Source organism: Chroicocephalus ridibundus, chromosome 6 (assembly GCF_963924245.1).
Source record: "Chroicocephalus ridibundus chromosome 6, bChrRid1.1, whole genome shotgun sequence".
NCBI classification, from domain to species: Eukaryota; Metazoa; Chordata; class Aves; order Charadriiformes; family Laridae; genus Chroicocephalus; species Chroicocephalus ridibundus.
In genome coordinates this window covers 28,726,745-28,748,973 of record NC_086289.1, presented here as the reverse complement: position 1 = coordinate 28,748,973, position 22,229 = coordinate 28,726,745, and the positions used below count along the sequence as shown (strand labels likewise).

The 22,229-nt window shown below is 37.8% G+C and overlaps 1 protein-coding gene across 1 annotated transcript; it reads left to right on the top strand.

Moving 5' to 3' along the window:
• The first annotated feature begins 2,589 nt into the window (after positions 1-2,589).
• Positions 2,590-20,959, top strand: MAT1A (methionine adenosyltransferase 1A). The gene is made up of 9 exons (XM_063338336.1): positions 2,590-2,933; positions 10,201-10,278; positions 11,149-11,271; positions 12,998-13,110; positions 14,640-14,783; positions 15,466-15,684; positions 18,733-18,915; positions 19,423-19,556; positions 20,194-20,959. Exons 1-9 carry the CDS (start codon positions 2,840-2,842, stop codon positions 20,294-20,296), a joined length of 1,191 nt encoding a protein of 396 aa, XP_063194406.1. The 5' UTR covers positions 2,590-2,839; the 3' UTR covers positions 20,297-20,959.
• Positions 20,960-22,229: the final 1,270 nt, after the last annotated feature.

The following is a 22,229-nucleotide window of genomic DNA, read 5'->3' as shown; positions in this document are numbered from 1 at the left end:
ACGAATTATAAAGAGATTTGCAGAGAAACTGACTTTCTTAGGGCTCAGTCCCACAAAGCTGCTGAGTATGACAATGAAGTTAGCAGAAAATTTGGAAGCCTGCTACATTGACTGATGAGTCATTATCAATAAAATGTAATGGGGAAAAATGCTGATATCAATCATTATTTTACTATCATTCTCTCTCTCCTTTTTTTTTTTTTTTTTTTTTTTTTTGCATAAGCAGAAGATCTGTGCCAAAAAGACATGATGGTAGAGCACTATCTTACCTTTTTACAAATATTTAACAAGTCAAATTGTTTGGGAAGAGAAGCCAAATTAAACATTACCTAACCCTACAGTGGTTTAGAGTTGGTCACAAATGTCCTAGAAGAGAACATGCTGAGATGCTTCATGGCCATAAAGCAAACGTGTTGCCCTTGATAGTAAAACCACTACTGGAAGCAGTTCAAACTAGAGGTTTTTACACAAGTTACGTGAAATGCAGCTGTGCAGCATTTCTAGAATACTATTATCAGAGAGACTATTTTAATGAAGGGTGACCCTCCAAAGGTCTCAAGGACCAATGCATTTAACTAGCCAGAAGTGAGCCCAAAAAGAGGAACTGTAAAAGCAAAATAAACAATGGGCCTGTAAGCTCATTAATTATGTATGTCAAATTGCTTACACTCTTCAGCATTTTAAGAATTTGTGGGTTTTTTTATTTTTATATGGAATAAGAGGATTATGTGAGAGGCCTGTTTCTGCATTCTGCTTAAGTGTAACAAAATATTCTTGTTAAAAACAAGAACGTTGATTCCCAAACTACAATTTCTGTTCTTAAGTGGCGTTGAAAACCAAAAAAAAGCAAAACCAGAAGCAAGAGAGAGTGGAACTCACAGATTGACACCAGTCAGTCTTGTCTGCTTTTGCTGGAGGATTGTTTGTAGAATTAGAATGAAAACTCTTACCTGTATGAAGAAAGTTTTTATCAGAGGTGTTTTATCCATTCCCATCGTGTCTTTCTTTACTTCCGTAGAGAAAAATAATTTACATTTAAGAATGAATATTTATCACTGGTGTTATTTTGCTTTAAAAGTTAATATAGTTTTTGAATGTTACCCATTAACTAGGGTTAATGTAATTAATTACTCTTTGGTCTTCTATTTTTTTTTACAAATTCAATTTCTCTAGGTGGTGTTAATGCGTAATTTATTCAGGCTTGGATAGAATCTTCATGTTAGTGGAATGGCAGTTTACTCCAGAGACAACTATGCCTCTTAACATGTATCTGATGTGTGAATTCTGCATTTTTAAGTGCAAACAGTGCTTTTCATTCCGTGAAGTAAATTCTGTACAACAGGAAACCAAGAAAATGTCTTTGAAATGAACAATTCCACGTCAATGATGGGGACGATGCTACAGCAGATTATTGGTGAACATTCACAGGCATTGGTTATTGTTTTCAGGAATGTAGGCAGAAAGTGAAAATTCTAATGAATTCTTACATAAATATGTAGCAAAGCAGAAATTTGAATCCAAAGGTCCATATAAAGTGATCTTTATCACTGGATATCAGTGATATCAGTGGAACAAGCAGTATGTTACTCATTCAAATCCACGTATCAGGTACACTTTGAATGATTAAGAGGGTATGATTCAGTGTTCATTGAAGTAAAGGGAATTTTTTATTTTGATAGACCAATGATTTGGCCTGAGTTTGTGACTAGAATGGTTTCTGTAAAGGAATTAAGAATAATTACACTTTTTTATAATGGTGCAGTAGTGCTGGGCAGTTTCTGGATCTGGCCCATGGGTATGTTTACTTGTCTTTTGTATACTAACTTAAAGACACATATACCCAAAAATGCCACCTGTCTTCATACCTGTCATACCACCAGCATATTCCAGACGCGAGACATCTGACTAGAAGAGATTTTCAGTAGCAGAACTGAGCACAGAGTACTCAGATGTGGCAGTTACTGTTTTTCTAAGGGTTATGGAATACAATATGAGAATATCATACAAAAAGAGAATTAAGATGGATCTGAATTAATAGAAGAGAGGACCAAGGAAAAGAAAAGCAAAGGCTGAAGGGAGAGGTCTGCATAAATGAGAAGCACTCGTCATGCAAGATCTTATCAGATGTTTCGTCTCTCAAATGTGCATGAGAAATGAATGAAAATGAAAAAAAAATCATGAGAGAATTCTACTTTTCAAGAGATGAAAAAGTAAAAGGAAAACACAGTTATATCATGCAGAGCGAACTTCTTCCAGCCCCTTGCTAGGGAAGACATGCATTTACAGATTTTTTTACCTATCCCTGTAAAACCACAACACACACTTGGAAGCACAACATAGATCCCAGAATTAGGGGAGAGACAAACTGAAGAGGCAGCTGACCTGAACTGTGAGCAGTACTCCTGCGTTACTTCATGCTCAGTTGAGTTGCTAAGATAACCAATCTTGCACGGGTCGAATGCAGAATGTTTCCAAGAACTGAGTTAATTAGTGAAATATCCTAAAGTTAACTAACTCCCCTGCCAAGAAATGGGCTCTTCCATTTTCCTCACATGATTATCTAGGCACTTTCACTTTTCCATATATAGGAGCAGCTCAGGGACTGACAGATCAGGCTAGGTAGGGATACAGACTTCAGGCACATGCATACTCCTTGCGTGTGTACACAGATGCAAGCATACGCTGATTTCACACACTGAAATTCAGGTTAGTGTAAGAGGTAGCAAGTGAAGACAGCAGTAGTCCTGCTAATAAAGAACCTTCTCCTTTAAAGCAGACACTAAAGGTAGAACTCTTCAACGACTGTTTATAACAATCCATCAGGAAAAACATCACAATCATGAATGGGCCAGTGGACGGTTTATGTGATCACACACTGGATGATGAAGGGGCTTTCATGTTCACATCGGAGTCGGTGGGAGAAGGACATCCAGGTAAGAAACCAGCTTTGGCAAATGCATTAAAAAATAGTATTTTTATTTAAAATGTTTTAAAAGCCTGAAGAAGAAGTCATATTCTATTAATCTTATTATAGAAGTTATTTGTAACAGGGTGCTTTTTACTTTATTTCTATTGGACCTTGTCCATATAGACTACAGAACCGCTATAACTAGGGTGCTTCCAACAGGAGCTTAAGTGCCTATGCAGGGTGTGTATTACACTGAGGAGGGCAGTGGGGTGTATGGTTGCTGCTCCTTCCTTTTAATCTGAATTTATTTCAGTATTGCTGTGGAGGCACAACTAGATTTCTGATAGACTCAGGTTTCACATATGGAGAAGAATGCATACCTTGCTTCTCAAGTTCCATCTCTTTACAGGCCCTCTGAAACTGTCCTGCATATATGCTATGCTCTAAAACTGTCACCCACGACAGGAATATATCTAAGCAGGCTATTTTAAAGCTTTTGAAAATCAATGGTCCCAGCAGCTGTATGTGGCACAGTTGCTGACTTTTTTCCCCCCATTCCATCATCTGATGCAATATATGGAATTGCTTAAGCAAATAGTGGACAGTTATTTGCTAAACTTTATGTATGGTCAGCAGAGCTTAGTTCAATTTTATTGAAAACAAATGTTCATCTGCCATAAACACATACCTTATGTCAACAGCAAATGTGCCCCCAAATGAGGCCGGGGCACAATAGACTGTTTGATGTCCTGAAAAGTCTATTTATTTTAGAAGCTGATTTGGTGTCCTGTACCTTTTGCTATAATAAGGCTTTTTCATGTCTGTACTCATGTTATGTGAGTAAATCATAAATGGGTGGAATGACATAGCAGAGAATGGAAAGTTCAGCAGTGAGAATTTTATGTCTATAATTCTGATACTTTTCTATAATATTAACTTATTACTGCAGATCAAACCCATGGCTGATGCAATTGAGTACGTCTCTGTCAATGTCAAGGCAGTTACATCAGGTTAAGCCAGTTGGGGTTCTTTCTGACAGAACGCAATCAGAAAATGATGACAACATTCAGTCCTTGGGACATAGGTCTCATCTCAAATTTATATATAATTATATCCAGCGTCTGTCATGCAAAGTAGTTTTGTAGGATAAATAATATTATGCGATATGGTAATTTTAAATTGATGATGGTATTTCCAAAGATGACAGGTCACAGTTTATGCTACTTTAATCATTATTTTTAATCCCCCTAGGGCAATAATAGATAAGTCTCAGAACAGAAAGAGTTCAACTGAGTCCCCAGGTTTAGCTTTGTCCCTTGATTTCCTTCGTTTACCAATTCTCTTTTTGTCTTGTTTTCTCTTTTAGAATTTGGGCTCTTTTTTAGTTCTTATTCAGATTCCCTTCTTTATTTCAAAAAAGTCTATTGGCCCTCAGTAGGCCTTTTTCTAAGCCCCATGAGCATTATTTCCCTCCTGTGCTGAAACACTTGCAGACCTTTGTTAAACAGTGTTACCACTTGTTAGATTTGTGTACAGACCTTCATCGGGCAGAGGCTGCGGGTACTATGAGATGCGAAGTGGCAACCTGAGAGGCTTGAGTGAAAAACTGAAATTTTCTCAAGATGTTTTCAAGGCTGTGATGCTTATACTTTCTTAAACAGCCTAGGTCTTCATGTAGGGTACTGAAAACCCAAGCGCCTGTGATGAAGGAAAGGTACAGATTTTCCAAATCAAGGGAGGACAGGTTGACAGTAAGTAATTCTGGGTGGTCCTGCAAATTCTTGCTCCTGAACACAGCCCAGCAATAGGTCTTAATTGTCTCAGCGATAGCTTTAGTTTCTGACAGCAAATTGGCCACCTTTACATCCTGGCCAAACCCCCTTTTCCCTCTCTGTGGTTTTACACGGGCTATGTAGACCTGCTATTAGGTTTTTATCATCCAGGAAGATGTTGGCTATTTCTTAAAATGGGGCCCAGTGTCTTAGGCTGTAGCTGGCCTTCTGACATTATCAGTAGCACTAGAATTTTATTGTGAGTTTTGAGTTCCCCTGTTTGATACCAAATGGATAATTTGCATGTTTCTGATTATTTCTCTTCTGTATGTAATAGTATAATTTTGCTAGAGGGCATTATATGAAGTAAAGATCCTGAACCAGATCTTTGTCTGGTGGAAATTTGAATTGTTCCGATTATATTAGCTGAGGACTGAGTGCTTTAATGGAGACCTCCTTCTTAATAAACAAAGCAGGAGAAATTACATGCTTATTTATTTGGGTATACAGAGAACTGCCTCATACCTGTGCAATGCCTAAGAGTTGTGTGTCACTAAGAAGCCCAGATTCCACAGAAGCAAGTAATAGCTGGAAATAACATACAGGTATTACCTATGCTCCCCAAAGGCTTTATAGAAGACTCTGTTTATCCCATCTTCTCAGTCCAAATTCTTCAAAATCACTTGGGTATAAAATTTGGGACTTCCTTCCAGGTCTTTAATTTTGGCATTTAGTAGGGTAAATTCCAAACTCTCTGAAGATTTACATGTGACTTCTTCATTTCAATATAATGAAAGCACATAGATAGCAGCATGGGAAAGAAAAAGATTTCAGTGGTTTTTAGATAGCTGTTTTTCGTCACTGCTCCAGTTTGCTTTGTCCAGTAGTGTCTGTCTGTGCTGCACATTGGTTTCACTGTGCTTTGAAAGGTGTTGTGTGTTTCTCTGACCCACAATGTCGTAGAGGTGCCAAACTACTTAAGAACAATTCCTTCCCCTATCTGGTGTGACTTCGGGTGGAATTGCCTGCAAGCAGAATGTCATTCAGTTTTCCAGTAAGTATCAAGGAATCTCTTTAAAAATATAAGAGAAAACATCTGTTAAAAGCACCCTCAGTTTTCCAACCATATTAGAAACATGTTTATCTTCTGGATATTCAGAGAAAAAAACACAAAAGAAAACAAACGAACAGAAAATGCAGATCTTTCCAGCAAGTTGATGCTTGCATGTCTTATATCTAAAGTTATACATACTTAACAATGTCAAACATTGTATATACTTAGCAATATATATAATATTCCAGTGAACTGTGTATTGAACAAAGAGAACAGATGTACAAGATGTTTAAACAGTGTAGTGTTAATATTGAAGTACCACTGCAGTTATCAATTAGGACTCCTCAAGAGTCTTTTAAAATAGGAAAAATGTAATACAGCACAATTCAGCTATTCGAATTCAGCTATTCGAAGTCTTTCTAGTGAAACTTTTTTGGTGGAAAGCTTATTTTTTGATGAAGTGCTCATGATAAGTATCTGAGTTTGTTGACTGTTTTAATTTTTTAGCAGAAAACTGAGAATTCCTCAGTTTATCATATTTTGAATATGTATTTTCACATTCTAGTTTAAAATGATTTTTTAATGTTGATATAAATAACATACCAAATTTTATTTTGATGATTACAAGTTTTTAAGAAAATCAAACTTCCCTTTTGAGATGTTCAATGTTTATTATATTTACTACACCATCAAAGCCAAAAGTGTGGTTGTACCTGTTTGTTGTGCTTCAAAGGGTGGAGATTTTTTTAACTGCAGTTGTTACTGCTGTTCATAGATTTTGTGTGTGTGTGTGGTGAATCCATGAAGCCGAATTCTTGGGGAGGTCCTGAGAACTTGCAGATGTCATGGCTTGTGTTAGGCTCTTACATAGTCTAGATTCACATCACAAACTTATGTCCAACTATCTGGAAAACTGAAGCTCCTTCTAATTATTAGAGATCATTTTTGTTGTTGAATGCCTCCTTTACTTCAGAATTTGACAACTGGGCATTTGAGTAGGGTTTATCATCAGCTCCCGTGGACTCATTCATTCCTTTTATAGTTAGCAGGAGCTGTTTTACAGCTGATTGGCACCTCTGCCATAAGGTTGGGTCTGTGGGATGGTTGGATTTCACAAAAAGAATTCATGGTTATCTAATACTTTTCTACTCAGTCAAGAAATCCTCAGCCTAGACATCCCTTTTGCAATATTCATCCTATTGGGTAGTAATTCACTACATGAAGGTATGCATGAACTGAATTCTTACCTATTACATCATTTTTTTAGACAATAAGGCCTCACCGGGGGGGGGTGGGTGGGGTTGGGGGTGTCCATTATGCTTTCCCTGTTTCCAAAAAAGAGGGAACAAAAAAAGAAAGCAAATATTGGACAAACAAGTCCTGTCACCTTTAGCAGCTAATAAGAGAAATGGGATGATTGGGATGGGAAATTTAAATAACAGAATGAAGGGTGCACGAAGCTGCTAAGCATTGCTAAAAATAGAACGCCTGGTTTTATTTTACACTAGAGACCTTTACTAATAGACGTGCCTTTAATTTAATGCATTAATCAGCCAATCATCCAGCTAGATTTCTCTTTCCAGTCTTGATAGATATGTCTGTATCTGTATTTGGATCTAGTTGTACTAGAACTGTTGGTTGTTGCAACAACGATTAGATATGACTGGCAACTGTTGTTAAACTGATTTGTCTTAGCCTATTTTAATCTGAAGATATGCTATCAGCATAGTGGATTAAATTCTTCTGATTTACTGTTTTAATTGATTAAATTCTCACATATATTTTAAAGACCAGAACAGACCTCTCATATATAATCTGGTCTGACCTCAATACACAGGTAATAACATTTCGTGCAAGAATTCTTCCAAGATGCCAGTAAATTATGGTTTAATTTCATTCATACCTTTTAAAAAGATATCCAATTTTCATCTAAAGATTTGAAGGAACAAGGAATCCTTTCACTGGATTCTCACCCTTTTAAAATATTCCTTTTTGAATCTGTATCTGTCTCTCTTTAATTTCCAGCTCTCAGCTGTAGTTACATTATTGTCCATCAGGCAAAAACTTTTCTCTCAGCATATTCTTTTTAGGTTCTTAGAGACTGTGATCCCAATGCCTGTAAGGATTTCCTCTGGTAGGTTGCCTTTCCTTCAGCTTTTCAAATCTAGATTGCTCGTGATTGATTTCATGCTGTAAGACAGACTTTTCTGATTTGGGGGCATTCTTCTCAGTCTATCTTAAACCTTCCTGCAGCTTCTTAATATCATCTTTGGAATACCACCACCAAAATTCAGTATTTCTGTAGCAATGTCACAAATCCTATTGTATGGAGATAATTTCATTTCTATGGACGACTGTTCATCTGGTTTTCTATCATAATCTTTTCAGAGTAACAGTTTTGTAAGACAAATTCTCCCCTTCTGTAAATGTGGACTATGCTTTTTGTTCATGAATATTTGCTGTGTTATTTCTCTGAGAGGGATGCAAAAGAGCTGCTTTTCTATCTACCGTAGATACTAATGATACGGTTCATACAAAAGAAAAAAAAACAGCCATGAAAACATCCTGTTAAATCATCCCTTATTGATTTCACTGCCTACTATGGCTAATGCTCCCTTGAGACATTTAGTGAAAGTTTTAGTTCATTAATTGATTTCAACCCCAGCATGCAAAACCAACATAAGGTTCTTTGTACCAGATAGGTACCATGAGGAGAAATAAGGATGAATTAGTCATATGGGATTACCTGTGCCCTTCTTAAATGCTTTGGAAAGTATGTATGTAATATCCCGGTATGTGCCATACAGGGAACTTAGACAAGCATGGGATGTTGGCATCTACTGCAGGTGAGATGTGCTTCATGTGGAGCAAGGACAGGGATAAAAGTTGTTCCTGGCATAGAAACTACGGGTGGTGGAAAAAAGATTACAAAGCCACCTCAATCACTATGAGTTTACTGCAGGGCATTGGACCTGCACTAAGAAGGTCATCCTATCCCAGTTGCTCTGTTGTCCCACCCAGGTAATCAAAAATTACATATTTTCATCAATAATTTTTGCTCTTATGCTTGAAAATACAGCTATATTTACTGATAAAAATAGAAACTTTGAAGAGAGCAAACGGAGATACATTTTAATCACCCCTGCCACCTGTGTCCCCAGTCTTGCTAAACAAGGTTCATTTGGACTTCTAACTGAATTGCAAGAAAGGTGTCTGATTCCTGGTTTTGGTAATAATTGTCCCAAATTTAGTAATCCATGTACAGTTCTTGCAAGGCTGAAAGTTCCAATGCAACTTACATTTGCTAATTGTCTTTTGCGTTCGTTTTTTCTGTTTTGAAGAGTGTCAGAATCACATCAGTTCTCTAGTCTTTGATTTGTCCCTCTTAGATAAATGTACACCTTCCTCATAAAAATAAATGAGAATTTATTTTGACTTGAGGTTAAACGTATTAAAAGGCTCTAATGACATATTCGTACAAAACTTTGCTTTCCAACAGGTTGTGTTGCAAACGTCAAGGTAGGAGATTATTTTGCCACACAGCATGTTATGGCAACATCTAAACATAGTATACAATACTAGACTTTTTTTAAGAACAATAAAATAAAAATATATGAAGAAAATGTAGCATTTTCCTGTGGAAAGGCATTGCTGTGGGTGCTGCCCCTCTGTGTTCATTAGATTAGCTACATTATTTGATTAAGATTCATTATTCATTAAGAAGGTAAGAAAAGAAAGAAAGAAAAAGAGAAAGATTATTATGATAAACCTGAGCTGAAACCTTAGTATTTGGGATGTAACTGAAGATATGTTCAAGATTTACCTTAGGCAAACTTCAGTTGGTAACCCCTTCTTGCTTCTGTGTGTGCTGCTCGCTCCCCTGCCTTAGGGGGGTTGGAGGGATTATTAGGAGATGGCATCGCAGGATGGTAGGAAGCGGTGGGAAGTAGCAAACCCGAAACAGGCACTTGACTCTGAGCTCTGCATTATCTGTATTAATCTGAACGCTTTCTCAGGCTTTACCAGCAGTGTTGGTCAGGTACATTCTAGCTTTCTGCTGGGGAGATGGAAGGTGATGGTGGAATACCACCTTCTTGTTAGAATACTTCTGACGTGGAGCGTGTGCTGTGTTGGCTTGCAGTGTTAGAGAAGGAGAAGGCTGGGAGTAAAACCTCAGCCTCTCAGGTAATTCTATGCATAGCGTACTTGTTGCACACTTAAGTGTAGAAAACTACAGGTAAAGTTGTAGTCACCGTTAGTTTACAACAGTAAGCAATTCCCATTGTATCTACTGACTTTTCTTGCAGGATGTTTCATATGTCTTTCTATTTAGATAGCTTAAATACTCCAGTAATAAGCCATAAAATAATTCCTTGCTGAAATACCTGCCTATTCAAAGTGATGCAAACCCTCCATGTTTTGTACTGAGTGCTATGGTTTTGAATCACAACTTTGATATCTTGCAGATAAAATCTGTGATCAAATCAGTGATGCTGTACTAGACGCCCATCTCAAACAGGACCCGAATGCCAAAGTTGCTTGCGGTAAGTTGTTTGCTGCTTTAAGTCATCAGTCAGTCACCGTTCTTTCTTTTATGATCTTCCTAAAGACCTCGGTGCTAACTCATTTTTTCTCTCAAAAAAATACATAAGAATTAGTCTCCAAGACGAGGAGAGGTGGGAATGAACAGTACAAGTTTTTATAAAGACTGAAGGCTAAGCAGGCTGTATAAGGGTAGGATAGTTAATTTTGTGCGTGGACTAGATTTTCCTGGGAGAAACAGATGTTTCTTCATTACAGTGGATTTTTGAAAGAACAGTTGAATGTTTTGTTGAAAAGTTAATTTACTATATTTAATAAAGTACTATTTTTTTCAGTCCAAGTTGCCATAACTGCTTATTTTTTGAAATCTCTTCAGAAAGAGTTGTACCATCAACTCTCAGGTTCACGTATTATGTAACTAAACCCCATCTTCAGATTATTCCTCCTGGGACTGGAGGCAAGTTTTCAAAGTAGTTGGTCACTGGTGAGTTTTATTTAGCCTTAGTATGTACCTTAGAGTGATTAAGTGGATTTAGAAATCACAGTTTAATGCTATATTTCCCTAAAGTCTGTGCATATCACTGAATCATGCTCAGTGTTTGGACCTTCCCATTTGTAAATTAGACATATTAGTCCTTTCCTTACTTTCAGATTATGGTGTATATGAAAAGAATTTGTTGTTGAAGGGGCCAATAATGCTGAAAATATGGGTAGAAAGGACTTAAGCTGTATATACCCAGTACATCTGGGTATAATCTGGGTAAAACCTGGTATACATCTAGGAAAAATCACCATCATCACAAGCATAGTTATTTCTCTTATTGGGATGGGTTATTCTGCTGTTATAATTCCGTTTTCACCTCTCTTTTCAGAGACAGTATGTAAGACAGGAATGGTGTTGCTTTGTGGGGAGATCACATCTCGTGCTGTTGTGGATTATCAACGAGTTGTCCGAGATGCAATTAGACATATTGGCTATGATGATTCAGCTAAAGGTTGGTGGAAAAACTCATGAAATCCTTGAAGAGCAAGAAATAGGCAACCGCAAAACAGGTCTGTCACCATTTCCATGTATGGGCTTTAGGAAGCCTGATAAAAACTGAATATCCTGTGTGAATGCTGCTTACATGGTGCTACGTGATACGCTTTCTGGCTTTACCCAGTAAGTAGAAAAACCATCATACATTAGTTAAAACTGAAAGGGAGTTGGCAGAATGTACGTTGGACTGTGGTATTAGGCCAGAATGGTTAACTGCATCTTGAGCCACAGAATCTACCACTCCTCCAAACCTGCAAGAACTTGAATCGTGGTTATTCATTCGGCAAGCCAAATGATGCATCTTGGTGCAAAAGAGAGAGAAGGAGGAAGCTCCTTCATTTTGTTGTACCATTATATATTTGTACTGTGGTAGCATCTTGAATTCTGTGTAAGGCAGGTTCTCACTGTGCAAGGTGCTTTGTTAGCTCTGAACAACTCCTCCTACACTGCCCAGTGTGCAGCCCAAATCCAGTTTGTATGATGCACAAATGATAAAAAAGACAAAATGCTTTATATACCAGACACATTTCATTTTCTAATTTGCCATGTATCTGTTTATACATTACAAATATTCTGAGTTTACTGTTACAGTGGAGTGTATCTTTTAAGAGCTTTTGGTTAAAAAAAGTTGTTTCCTGCAGTCCTTTAATTGCTATTGAATTTACAGGGACGTTGTGGAGGGAGAGTACTATACCAGCACACCTGCAGGTTACCTCCACCATCAAGTAACAGCAGTGCTTTCAGAAAACGCTGGCAAATCTAGTAGGTCATAAATCTCCTTTTTATCCCAACTGCCAAAAATTATAAGGGGAGATGTGGTGACCCAGTGAAAAACAATTTCTATGCAGAAGTAAAACAAAAAGATAAACCAAGCAATTGCACACAGAAATATAACTTTTCTTCTCCACATAGCCTACGTAAAAGAGGGTGAGGAGCATTCTTCAAGTGGATCATATGCATATGGACATGTATGTATGTTGTACTGGCTGACCATGAGTTTGGTCAGCAGCTACAGTTCTAGGAAAGGTTGGATTTGGAGAGAAGCAAGTTGCTATTAATATACCTAGGAACAGGTGGAAAATTTTGCCACGGTCTTCTGTAAGTCTTTCAATTTCTTTTTAAAACCTTCCTTTTGTTCTTTGAAAGTAATGTAGAGTAAATTTCTACTTCCAGGTTTGCTGTGAGACTTGAATCTGCTTTTTTTTTTTTTTCTCTGTTTGTGGCTCTCCTACAAACTCCTGCAAGAGACTTAAATACACACATTGCTTTACATATATTACAAATAATGTATCAGAGAGCAGAGCCTTCGGTTCCTGAAAACATCAGCTTTTAGAAATTTATGTAGAAGTTTTTAATACTATTTATTTAGGAGAGGTTCATGATTTACTTTTTTCACTAGTTTTCTGCAGTTAACAATTCATAATGTGAATTGGCTTGGCATAGGGTGACAATGCAAGAGAAAACAAGCAGTAACAAGCAATAAAGGCAACCCTATAACCCCCCCCCTTCCAAAAAAGGTTTCAAGTGTTGTATTGACAAAAAATTTCACTAAAAATAGCAGTTAGGTTTTGAGTTCTGAATGCAGTATCCTTCGGAATGAAAATTATTTCATATGGTTCCGTGTTACTTTCTTTAATTGTGACAGAAAAAGCTAATTCACCACTATTCTTTTTTCCAAATAGGCTTTGACTACAAGACTTGCAATGTTTTAGTGGCACTGGAACAGCAGTCACCTGATATTGCCCAAGGTGTTCATTTACACAGGAATGAAGAGGATGTTGGTGCTGGAGATCAGGTAGATGTAACATCACATCTAAAACATCAAAGCTATTGAATGGAAAAAATTTACCCCATCTTATTGCCCTATTTTCTAAATCAAAACCCAAGTGAAGATTTCCACACTTCCATCTTGGGCTACCCCAGAATAAAACCCATGTATTTATTAAAACAGCTGGAAGTTCTTTGAGGTCAAACTTTTGCCTGGTGTTTGTTACAGCACTTCATGCAAGTTAGGAAAGCTGTGGCAGTTTGTAGTAGCTTAGGATGTGTCCTTAGAACTCAGGAAGGTTTTTTGCTTATGTATTTCATGTTTTTGTTGAGTAGCTCTAGCTTCATTAGACCATTTGTCTTGCAGCCAGACTTGTCTTGTAAGATGGAATAAACAAAGGATCTGTTTACTTTCACAGAACTCGTGAGATTTTACACAGCACAAAATTAGGCGATGTTTCAACTGTCTTCAGCATTAGTACAATGAAGGCAAATATGCCAGAGTACTTTTAGTTCTCACTTATTTCCCAGAGGCAGCTATTTTAATAGGTGTTCCACATAATTAAGGCTGTCCAAGCTGCATTTCTATGAGCTAAATAACACATGTAGATAATTATGGTATGTTCCCAAGAGAAAGATGCTAACATAAAACCACCATAATCTGACTGATGCCAATATGAGTGAGTTTAACATTTACAGTAGTTATCATTAGTAGTAATATCTAGTTTATAACAACGCTGTTGAGAACCATAAGTGGAGCTATCAGAGTCCAGGAGCAAAGCTAATATTGTTCAAAAAACCCTTGAGGACTAAATTAAAATGCTTTTATGCTGTCATGGGGACATAATACTGCATAACATGAAAAGATATCTGACTTTCTTTGGCACTTTGTTGGCCTCCCTTCCCATTGTATCAAAGTACCTTCCTGTCTTTTCTTTTTTTTTGGTCACAACATACATTGGATGAAGAGAAAGAAAATGCTGGTAACTCTGTTTAACAAATGATAACCTGATGCAGGGAACATGACTGAATAAGAGCAGAAGCTGTGACTAGAAGCATGTAGCATTGAAAATCTGAGGCAGGTGCCATAAACTGTTGAATCGTATGTCCTTCATGGAGTATTCACATCTCATTCCACTGAAATTTCAGATGCAAGCTGCAGTACAAGTGTGTTTGTATTCATACATAAAAGCCTGTACAACCTTTCCAGGCTAATTATAACACCTTTCCTATGACAGAAATTTTTTTGCTCCAACATATTTTTATTTCTGTGAAATAACCTGATTTTTTCACCAAAACTTCTCCCTTTTTGTCCAGGTTTCCAGCTCAACATGGAAACCTTCAGGCTTTCAGTGAAAAATTCTAGGAACGTGGTTTGTTTCTCATTACACTGCAACATGTTGGAGCCTGACCTGAGTTTAGGCTTCTTGCACTGTAAAGTAAAACAGTAGAAAGTAAACCAGAGGGTACTGTTTACTCTTTGCTTCAGATGAAATCTTGTTGCCTTTGGTTGTGATGCTTTTGACAGTGATTGAAGCATATCTTCTCCTCCTGTAGGGTTTGATGTTTGGTTATGCAACAGACGAGACAGAAGAATGTATGCCTCTAACAATTATTCTTGCTCATAAACTGAATGCCAAGTTAGCAGAGTTGAGGCGTAGTGGAGAACTTCCTTGGCTGAGACCTGACTCTAAGACACAGGTAAATACTGCTAGAGACAGTCCAGATCATTGAAAACGCAAACATTTTCTTTGCAGAAATCTTAAATATTTTTAAAAACAGCAATTGATGGTGTTCAGAGTATCGGGATAACCTACAAGTAGAAGATATATAAACTACAAGTAGCAGATATAACATTTCCACTGCTTATAATATTGTCTCCTTGACTGTTGGAAAATGGTTAACCTATATCAGAGTGCTAGGAGCACTTAAAACACCTACCAGTGAAGAAACATTTAACCCTTCAGACCTAAGTGATCTGTACTTTTTGAAAAAGCCATGGGAGATCCAAAGGATTGATTTTGTATTTAGGGATTTGGGTTGGTCTTTTTGAAGATGCGCTGAAAACATCCATTTCTGAGGCTTGGGAGTTTTACTGGAAATCCCAATGGAACTACACATTTGGACAATTTCATAGAAAATCTGGTTGTCCATATTGAGTCTTTTTATTTATTTATTTTTCTCAGCACAGCAAAAATGATGAATGAAAAAATAGGCTTCATCTCCCATACCTTGGCAACAATGTGAGCAGTGATCACTATAACATCCGCAATGACATTTGCTACAATTTTGCTCTTTGTATAGCATGACATTTGATGTAGACCAGTAATAGTTTTTATAGCAATTTTGTTTTTTACTTCCTCCATCTCCCTGTTCTGTTCAGGTCACAGTTCAGTATATGCAGGAGAATGGAGCAGTCATCCCGGTGCGTGTTCACACCATTGTGATATCTGTGCAGCATGATGAAACCATTTCATTGGAGGATATGCGCAGAACCCTGAAGGATCGTGTGATCCAAGCTGTTGTCCCTGCAAAATACTTGGATGAGAAAACTATTTATCACCTTCAACCTAGCGGACGTTTTGTTATTGGAGGGCCTCAGGTTTGTGTTGTATTATTTTGGTGCTTTTATCAACTTGCCTTTGTCATTGGGTGTGTGTCTTAAAATAAATGCTCAGCTTTTTGGCATGCCTGTCCTAGGGAGTAAAAAGCAAGCCGCAGTTGTGGGGGAAGCACTTTGTGTGCCAAAGTAACCTCTGAGGGCATGGTTGTATCACACATGTTGTGACTAGGCAGGCAAGTTGAGCAGAATCTTATGTTGCATGTGGAATGTACAGCTCTGGGTTTCCTTAAGCTCTCCCAACTACAGCACTGAGAGAGACATGCAATCCTTTCTCATGAAAAGCACTCTTTACAAAGAGATGGACAAGAGAAGGTTTACTTCTCTTACAGTGAACCTGGTTTTCAGGTCCGTATAGCTCACACTGTTCTGCCTGACACCAATGAGAGCTGAAGGTGTTCATCTGTTCTGAAAATCAGCCCCTAACAGGCTTCTCATGGTACAAAAATAAATGTTGCTTTTGCTTTATCTAGGCAATGGAGGACCTGGGATTTATAATTTGATCACAGAAGTCAGGCAGAACTTCCACTCTCTGTAGGATCAGGACTTCTGAGGTTTAGTTTTTGGAAAGAAATTCACCATTTCCAAAGTTTTAGTCTTCAGTTCACTATCACAGCAAAACTTCAAAGCTCCTTCCTGAAATGAAGTCCAATTTTACAACAAATCCAAGTAGATATTGTTTTTCCTTTGCTGTTCAAGTTCATTAATTTACTGAAATTTCCCAGAATTATTTCTAAGGTGCTGTGTCTTTTTGACATTAGTGCCACGGAATAAGTAGGAAAGTGATGAGATGAATCATTATAATAATGATTATACAATCATTGACATCCTAGACTATGGACAAATGGAGAGGCAAACTTGAGCTTTAACTTGGAGCAAATAAACCAATGCAGCAATCACAGCTACGTATAAAAAGAAGGCTACACATATGAAAATTTTCAGGTGTGCACTGAACTGCACCAATTTAAAAATGTAATATAATTGCATTTGGTAAGCCAACTGTGAATACCTTTTCTACTCTTTTTGCTTTTTCTACTGTGTATTTCGTATGTTTGCACATACACAGAGGCACGTTGCAGTGTGTGTTTGCAGCTTTTTAAACCTGGGACAAGTTTACTTAGTATGGGTCAATCTGTCTGTCTGTCCATGGCCTTACAAATGCTATCATCACTTGTGCAATTTACAATAACATTGCGGCAATCAGAAAATAACTGTTTCTTTCCTTGTCTTTTACATCTTGAACTTTCTGATTACTTTTTATGAGTATTACTCAGTTTTATTTTTAACAACGCTAGCTATAGAAGGCATTTTAATCTCCAGTTCAGTTCATCCGAGGAAGACACATGTATTTCACTCGGGACGTTCACCTTATGTTTTTGAGCACTGTAGTACCTTGAATTCTGGCTATGGCAAAATTAGCAATTTTGCTGCTATCACCATTTTTCGAACCGCAACACCCACTGGTACTATGAAGACATTACAGCTCGTTTCAAAGGTGGCTTCCACAGGCCTTACAAATGCATTTGTGCTCTTTCAGCACCTTTAAAATGAGAGGTTTTGGTGTTTGTTTGTTTGTTTGTTTGTTTTTTTCCCTTTCACCGGTCCATTTCTCTTCCTGTTACTTGGTTCTGCAGTCAAGTCATGATGGCACATGAGGCATTCTTGTTGCAACTGTCTGTGCCATCAGAAAGTTTTGATTCAAGCAGAAGAGCCTCAGGAGGACAGGATCCTTTAAATAAGCTCAGCTATCTGCAATTCAGATTTACATTTTGCTGCTTTCTTAGCAGCATGGAACAAACAGTGCCAAAGGTTTTCTTCTGTGTAGACAAGACACACAGTCTTTCTAAGAAAAACTTTGACTCTCCGCTTGTGTTTGCCATGCAAACGTTCCAGCAGTTGAATTTTACTGACATGATATTCCACAGAATCTCAAACCTGCCTGCACAGGTGGAGACTGAATTTCAAATTTGACCATGTTTCCATTCACACTGGAAAGATTAAGCATTTGGTAAATTGGGAGGGTTAGGCAATTAAACAGGTACTGATCAGCTAGCCAAGATCAAATGAAAATATGAAGTACTTGTGAGGTGCAATCAGGATAGCTGTGTAGGCAGCTAGAAGTTTATCTGCACTTCCTTATTTAATATTTTAGAATATTCACAATTTAGAATATTTAGAATATTCACAACAAGTACCTGTTATTAGAAAGAAGTAATCCTTCTTTCTCAATTACCTGTAACTGCTTACTACTCCATACCTGTTGTGTATAGTTTAAATTAGACTATAAATATTTTGGGATTGAAAATGTGGGGTTTAGTCCATATTTGTACGACAGTCTCTGTAATGATACCGCACTGGAAGTGTTGGGTGCTTGCTTCCATGTAATCATAGAATCATAGGGTTGGAAGGGACCTCTGGAGATCATCTGGTCCAACCCCCCTGCCAGAGCAGGGTCACCTGGAGCAGGTTGCACAGGAACACGTCCAGGCGGGTTTTGAATGTCTCCAGGGTTGATAAAGTAGCACTGACATACCTTTCAATGGTAAATACAAAAAAGTCATCTACTATTTAATATTCACACAACTTCAGATTTTGACCAAAAGATATGAAAGCCTGATTATTACTTTTTTAACAGTGTAAAACCTGTCAATACTTCCTATATGGCACATAAATTGTTAGCAATATTCTGTATTCAGTTTGGATGTGGTAGATATGTCACTTCTAAACCAAAGTTCACATATTGTCTGGAATATTTACTTTTGAAATAGGCAGTGCATGCTGTAGCTATCTGTGTATAAACCTGTTTACTTGATTGCAGTTGTGAATGGCTTGTCCTATGAATCTGGCTTTCAAGAACGCTTATAGCCACCGTTGTAGTTTGGTGAGACAAGTTCATTCCTTCATCTTCCCCACAGCAATCCATATGTGGTGAAATTACACCTTCTTGTAGCCTTCTGAAGGATGCATAGCATTGTTTGAGACTTATAATAAAATGGATTGTAAAATGGGCGAATTCTTTTGCTGATTCAGGGTGATGCTGGTGTTACTGGTCGAAAGATCATTGTGGATACTTACGGTGGCTGGGGAGCCCATGGAGGTGGTGCCTTTTCTGGCAAAGACTATACGAAGGTGGACCGATCAGCTGCGTATGCAGCCCGTTGGGTGGCCAAGTCTCTTGTGAAAGCTGGGCTCTGTCGCCGTGTTCTGGTTCAGGTATGGTTTTGCTATGAATGTTGCTTTTCTCAAAAGGATTTTTCCTTTTCAATTTTACCTTGAACACACATTGTATGAGACACTGTAGTAGAAGCAGTCTTGATCATGACTTGGGGTTGAAGAAAGGAAGACCTTGACGTGCCTGGTTCAAGACCACTGTAATGTCACTAATAGGCTATCACCTTCTCGAAGCTCAGCCTTTTCATTTAACTTTCATTTCATTGGCTGTTTTTCTGGACATTTATTGAGCCCTCAACCCTCTGACACCTATCATGGAAATAAACGTGGGGTAACTGGATAATGGAAAAGAACGTTACCAGAGACGTCAGCATAAGTTTTATCTTTTTTTTTTCTGCAAATACAAATTGCACAAATATGGGAAATGGAGGAGATGATGCCTTTAGTTTTCCTAAGATGGTTCATGAATGAATTCTTTCTTCTGTTGCACACTTTTGGCGACTGGGGTACTGAGTTTATTTGCTGACTATGGTGTCTTTTTTGCCATAGGTTTCTTATGCCATTGGGGTAGCTCATCCACTATCCATTTCACTGTTCACTTACGGAACTTCCAAAATAACAGAGAAAGAGCTGCTGGACATTGTGCACAAAAACTTTGATCTTCGGCCTGGAGTCATTGTCAGGTATAGAAACACACAAAAAGGAAAATATCTTGGTGATCACATCCCAGAAATGACTTCCTGTAAAACCATTAGATGTTACAATGTAAGAGTCAGGCTCTTGAACCAGCATGGGATTGTTCCATGCAGTACAAAAGAGACTTTTCTCTCATTTTGTCATTGTCAGTCTTCACAGTTGATACTTTTTATGGATTTACCAGTGTGCCGTATCTTTTAAGACAACAGATGTACTTTTCAAGTTTCATATGAAACATAAACATTTCATCATCTGGCCTTATATAGTATGTGGAATTTAAATAAAATAAGATAATTATTTTTATTCCAATAATTTGAGGTTACTTTGCTGTGAAGAAAGATATGCTTTGTTTTACAAAAGGAATTGGAGGTTATTTCACCTTTTCTGTTAAAATTATTAATTCTCAATAACAACTTTTGCTGTAGCCCTAAAGTACTTCACGTTTAAGTTTTGTTGTCGTTGTTACGGTTCTCCATTGGACATGTTCACTGGTATGCTTGCATCTCCACAATATGCATGCCTGACTAAGGGCATGAAATGGATATCAACGTCAGGATTTTAATTTTAGTTATCATAAAGTATCTTAATGTGAAAAATTTTCTCTTCTTTTTATTATACACACAGGGATTTGAACCTAAGAAAGCCCATTTACCAGAAGACTGCATGTTATGGTCACTTTGGAAGAGAAGAATTCTCATGGGAGGTGCCTAAAAAGCTTGTGTTTTGACACTATTAATCACCCTTTAAAAACAGAAAGGAAGAGAAGTTCACTAATGATGAGGATGCTTCCAAAAATCAAATCTGACAGCTTTGTATTCAACAAATGGAAATTTAGATTTTAAATGGAAAGAAAGAAAAAGATATTTTTCTTGGAAATTGATTTTTTTTTTTTTAACCCTCAATGTCTTTCATTATCTAAGATATAAAGGACAGTCTTTTTTAATCAATACAAGACAAAAAAAATACAGTTTACTTTTTATTGCTGCTCTGTTGGTTCTTCTGATAAAGGCAAAGTATGACTCAGGTACGCAAACCAATGGCTGAACCTCAAACCTTTCATGGCCAAAGGCGAAGACGACTTTCCCAACTCTGACTAAGGATCAGCAGATCTCTTGCTTCTAATTAGACAATGGGAAATTCTGGGGTCCAATTTCCTTACTGGAGTTAGCATTGCATACAGCGGGGGGTTGTTTTGATGGGAGAGGGCTGAATATCACATAACTGTATGTTAGCCTCTTTCGTAGAAGATGTTGACATATATGTAATATTTAAATTACCTTCACTGTGTATGTGCTCTTACTATTGTGTTTCAATTACCTGTGGTTTTGAAACATAAGCGTTCTCCTATAAAACAACAATCATAGAATAAAAAGCTTTTTCCTACCATGTATGTAGAGGTGCCTCTTTTTCCATTTTTTTAATATCGCTGTGTAATGGTCCATCTCAACTCACCTTCTTATATTCTTGTAGGATTTTAATTTACCAACATAATTGAATTTCATTAGATTTTGGAATTGTGATATGATTTCATCTTTTACTACGTGTGGGATCACTCTTTAGTCCTTGTGATTAGTAGAAAAAATATTAGGTTTTTATCTTTAACACTTAGATTTTTCTTATAGAGTAGTCTCTCATAATATTGCTCCCAAATGTTAGGTTTGATGTAATTTTGGAATAAAATAAAGTGCGTAGAAATAATTGCAAAACATCAACAAATATATATATAGCATGAGATTAAAATTTGGACCGCTACCTTCTGCAGCAGTCTCTCCCGGAAGAACTAGCCGCTAGATGGCTGTGCGTCCCTCCACAGCTGTGGGAGCAAGCCTGTGCAGAAGCACGTCCCTGTTTGTGCCAGTTCTTGGCTACTGCCTCTGGGTACCGGTCCCCTGGTACTCCTGGTGGACACAGTGACAGCCGCTCCCTCTGACAGGTCGGGGGGGCTGGTGTGATGGTGGCTTGGCTGGGATCCACACTGAGGACAAGGAGGTGTCTGTGCTCACGTGCTGTATCGTCCTATAAAGTGGCAAACTGCTTTTTGCAAAGGACTGTGGATTAATCTCAGGTTTATTTAAACTGTGAGGGTTTATCCTCTGTGACCAGTTTTGCTGTCAACAAGGATGAACTTAGTCCTGCCATACAAGGGTTACCTGGGTGTGGCCCCCAAGAGTCACTTAATCCTAGCATTGTGGTTTAAGCAGCATCCTGTTATATCTTCTACACTGGAGAAATGCTGCCACCCCATGTTTCTCTCCTAACTACATTCCTTTGTACAGTGTTGTCCAAACAGATGTTGAAGTGGAAAGAGCGTGCCCAACTGTGATGATCAGCAAAGAAAAGCTGCCATTCATTCCCTTCCAAGTATGTCACAAACACGACTTCAAGCTGTTCAAGCCAGAAGTTGCTCCACTTTATTAACATGCTTAATAAAAGTGCTATTAATGGTGCTAATGTGTTACATGTGCTGTGTAAATTGAGATGAACAAGCAGTAGGTTTGCACATAGCTCCTGATCTCTCAATGATTTATAGTATTAATCAATGGCCCTCCTTGGACACCTGAATACATTTTGGCAGGAGAATACGTTAAAGTCCATCCGCATCTTAAAGAATGTATTGGCAAAAAATTCCCAGGGACTATTTTCCCAGCTGCATATTGCTC

Coding starts and splice junctions, on each gene's coding strand:
- MAT1A (XM_063338336.1), top strand. CDS start 2,840: ATGAATGGGCCAGTGGACGGTTTATGTGATCACACACTGGATGATGAA. Junction 10,279..11,148: donor GAATGCCAAAGTTGCTTGCG/GTAAGTTGTTTG, acceptor CTCTCTTTTCAG/AGACAGTATGTAAGACAGGA. Junction 18,916..19,422: donor GTCGCCGTGTTCTGGTTCAG/GTATGGTTTTGC, acceptor TTTTTGCCATAG/GTTTCTTATGCCATTGGGGT.